This window comes from Trachemys scripta, chromosome 20 (genome assembly GCF_013100865.1).
Source record: "Trachemys scripta elegans isolate TJP31775 chromosome 20, CAS_Tse_1.0, whole genome shotgun sequence".
In the NCBI taxonomy this organism is placed as follows: Eukaryota; Metazoa; Chordata; order Testudines; family Emydidae; genus Trachemys; species Trachemys scripta.
In genome coordinates this window covers 4,257,224-4,260,232 of record NC_048317.1, presented here as the reverse complement: position 1 = coordinate 4,260,232, position 3,009 = coordinate 4,257,224, and the positions used below count along the sequence as shown (strand labels likewise).

The 3,009-nt window shown below is 51.3% G+C and overlaps 1 protein-coding gene across 1 annotated transcript; it reads left to right on the top strand.

The window, feature by feature from the left end:
* The first annotated feature begins 1,697 nt into the window (after positions 1-1,697).
* On the top strand, positions 1,698-2,581 carry LOC117868302 (gap junction beta-5 protein-like). The gene has a single exon (XM_034754153.1). The coding sequence runs from the start codon at positions 1,721-1,723 to the stop codon at positions 2,468-2,470; it is 750 nt and encodes a 249-aa protein (XP_034610044.1). The 5' UTR covers positions 1,698-1,720; the 3' UTR covers positions 2,471-2,581.
* The last annotated feature ends 428 nt before the right edge of the window (positions 2,582-3,009 follow it).

The window sequence follows — 3,009 nt, the reverse complement described above, 5'->3', positions numbered from 1 at the left end:
CTTCAATGGCCTGCTCAAAGTAAGGCACTATGAAATAGTGTACACTTTAAGACTCTTCCAGCAAACTCTTCCTCCCCTGTGGAGTCTCTTGACCAATCAGTGGCACTACCCATCTGAGCAAGGCCTGCTCAGGTGAGTAAAGGTTGACAGAGTCAGGCCAACAACTGGAGAAGTAAGTGACCCAGTGGACTGAAGAATCTATGAACAGAGCCCCATGGAAGCACATTAACATAACATCCCCATCTCGTTAATAAACAAAAATTGATAAAACAACAGCACTAAATGGCAAACCCTGACCTGGTTTACTGCAGTAGTAGGTTGTGTTCTGCAGCGACTCGGGCTGCACTGTAATTCCTGAGGATCTCAGTCCGTACCTGAACATTTTCTGGAATGAATAACAACAATAATTCCACGGTAAGCGCACTCATCAGTAACATTAACATTGAACGTGACATTCAGTTTATTATTGGGTTTTCATTGTTATCTTGGGCCAAGATTTTCCTAAACCACTAGTCATTTAAGGAACGTCCATTTTGGGGAGGGTGGAGGGGGTCTGACTTTAGGTGCCTTTAAAAGGCCAGATTTTCACTTTTATTTCTGAAAGTCGAGTCTCTTTAAGGTGTCTGATGTTGGATCACCTGAACTCACTAATCCCTTTGGAAACTCTGGGCCTTTGAAACACACACGGAGAGGAAAGGTACTTTCTGAAAACTTTGCATCTCTTTAAGAGAATTTGGAGGGGAGGGAATTTCATCCCTGTGGCCTCCTGGTGTGAAACTCAACTCCGATTAAATCCCTGGTATGCAGCCGCTGTCACTCCCAGAGGCAATGCTCCTGGTGGTTTATGTTCTTTTCTTCAGACAACTGCACCCATTTTGCTCAGCATGGCCTTGTGGAAGACAGTGTGGGTTGGGAGGGAACAACTGATAATAGCAGACCATATGAAATGCATGCTGGGGAAAACAAGCACAGGCTTGTGGGCTAAGGGTGAAATCCAGCCCGGTACAACGAGCCAGAAAAAGGACTAGCCACCACTCAAGTCCCATGCTCTGTTGTCTTAAGCAGAGGTTATAGGCAGAGGTCAGCGCACATGAGGGCTTACGTGGGATTTAAATGGGGCCTGAGCTTGGTGCTGCACGGGACTGAATTTCATCCTAGAGTACAGGAGGGCTGTGGTCTGCATGCTGGTCCCATTACAGACCGTGACTTGCTTTCCTGAGGCCATGGACTTGCTCTCCAGCACTCCAATCAGTGCAGGCCATATGAGAACGCTGGTGTTACTCTGCACTGGCGGGGAGGCGAGAGCAGTGGTAACGGGGCTTATGGCAAATCCAGGGGTACATTGTTCCTTCAGACACAGCCCTGAGCAAGGCGTGTGTATTGGCGGCACCACCCCAAGAAGAGCCGGGGAGGGAATCCTAACTCAGAGACCCACCTGTGAGGCAAAGTTCACCCCTGCCTCTCCCTTGCTCAGGGTGAGGGGCAGGAATTTACTGTTGGTCTCCACCCCTGGACTGTCTCCACTGCTGGCCAAGGGAGTAGGGGCTGGCGCCAAGGCCCCAGGAGACCCCAGGGATGTGTAGCTCCCACAGGGGGATTCTTACTCCCGTGTGCGGGCACACAGGGCTTGCTGCAGTCTAGCCCTCATGTAGCCCGTTCCACTCACTGCAGCTTGGTTGTCTCCGCTCCAGCTCCTGCTCTGCTAACCCCAAACGAGAGGATGAATTGGTCCTGGTTCCAGGAGCTCCTGAGCGGGGTGAACAAGTACTCCACCGCCTTCGGGCGCATCTGGCTCTCCGTGGTCGTGGTCTTCCGCTTCCTGGTCTACGTGGTGGCGGCTGAGCGGGTGTGGAGTGACGACCAGAGGGACTTTGAGTGTAACACGCGCCAGCCCGGCTGCTCCAACGTCTGTTATGACCACTTCTTCCCCGTCTCCCACATCCGCCTCTGGGCCCTGCAGCTCATCCTGGTCACCTGCCCCTCCCTGCTGGTGGTCATGCATGTGGCCTACCGGGAGGCCAAGCAGAGGAAGCGCCGGGAGGCGGAGGGAGAGAACTGCCGCCGGCTCTACCCCGACCCCGGCAAGAAACGGGGAGGGCTGTGGTGGACCTACCTGCTCAGCCTTGTCTTCAAAGTTGCTGTGGACGTGACTTTCCTCTACATCTTCCACCGGCTCTATGCCAATTTCAACCTGCCCCGCATGGTGCGGTGCACTGAGGCCCCCTGCCCCAACACGGTCGACTGCTTCATCGCCAGGCCCACCGAGAAGAAACTCTTCACCTACTTCATGGTGGCCACCGCCACCCTGTGCATCCTTCTCAATCTCTGTGAGATGACCTACCTGGTCGCCAAGCGGTGCTGGGAACTTGCCGCCCGGCGCCAGGGCAGGGAGCAGCTGAGCAAGCTCACAGGCTGCCATCACTGTGCACAGCAGAAGAACCAGAGTCTTAGTACAACATCCACAGGGTAGGCTCCATTCCGGTCTGTCCCTTTATACCGTGGGGAGGGTGCTGCTAGTGAAGGGAGAAGAGGCTCCTACCTCATCTCCGTGCATTCACAATCTCCTCCAGTGCAAACTTCTCACCAGCTTCATTCCCTGCAGACTGACCGACAAAGCAATCAAAGGCTTATTAGAAACATTTCTCTAAGGGTTTTCAGTCCAGTGCCCATTGAAGACAGGGTCACGCTGTGTATGAAAAGTACGTTGACAAATAGCAGAGCCAGTCAGCACTTTCCAAATTTCTATTTTTTTTTTTCAACAACAAAAAAATTTAAAAGGGATGAAATTTGTGAGAAAATTTGCCTGTTTCTTGATCATCTTCAATAAATACTTTGCAAAGGGTTGATAAATGATTTGTAGATGTTCTAGGCATATTATAGACAGAGTCATGTGTTTTTTAAGTGGACATAAACACACTAGTGGAATGTGTCGTGGGTGGTTTGAAGCCATGTCTATAAGCAGCTGTTGGACTCAATAAAGGTCTGTAGACATTTTAATAAATGGTTCCT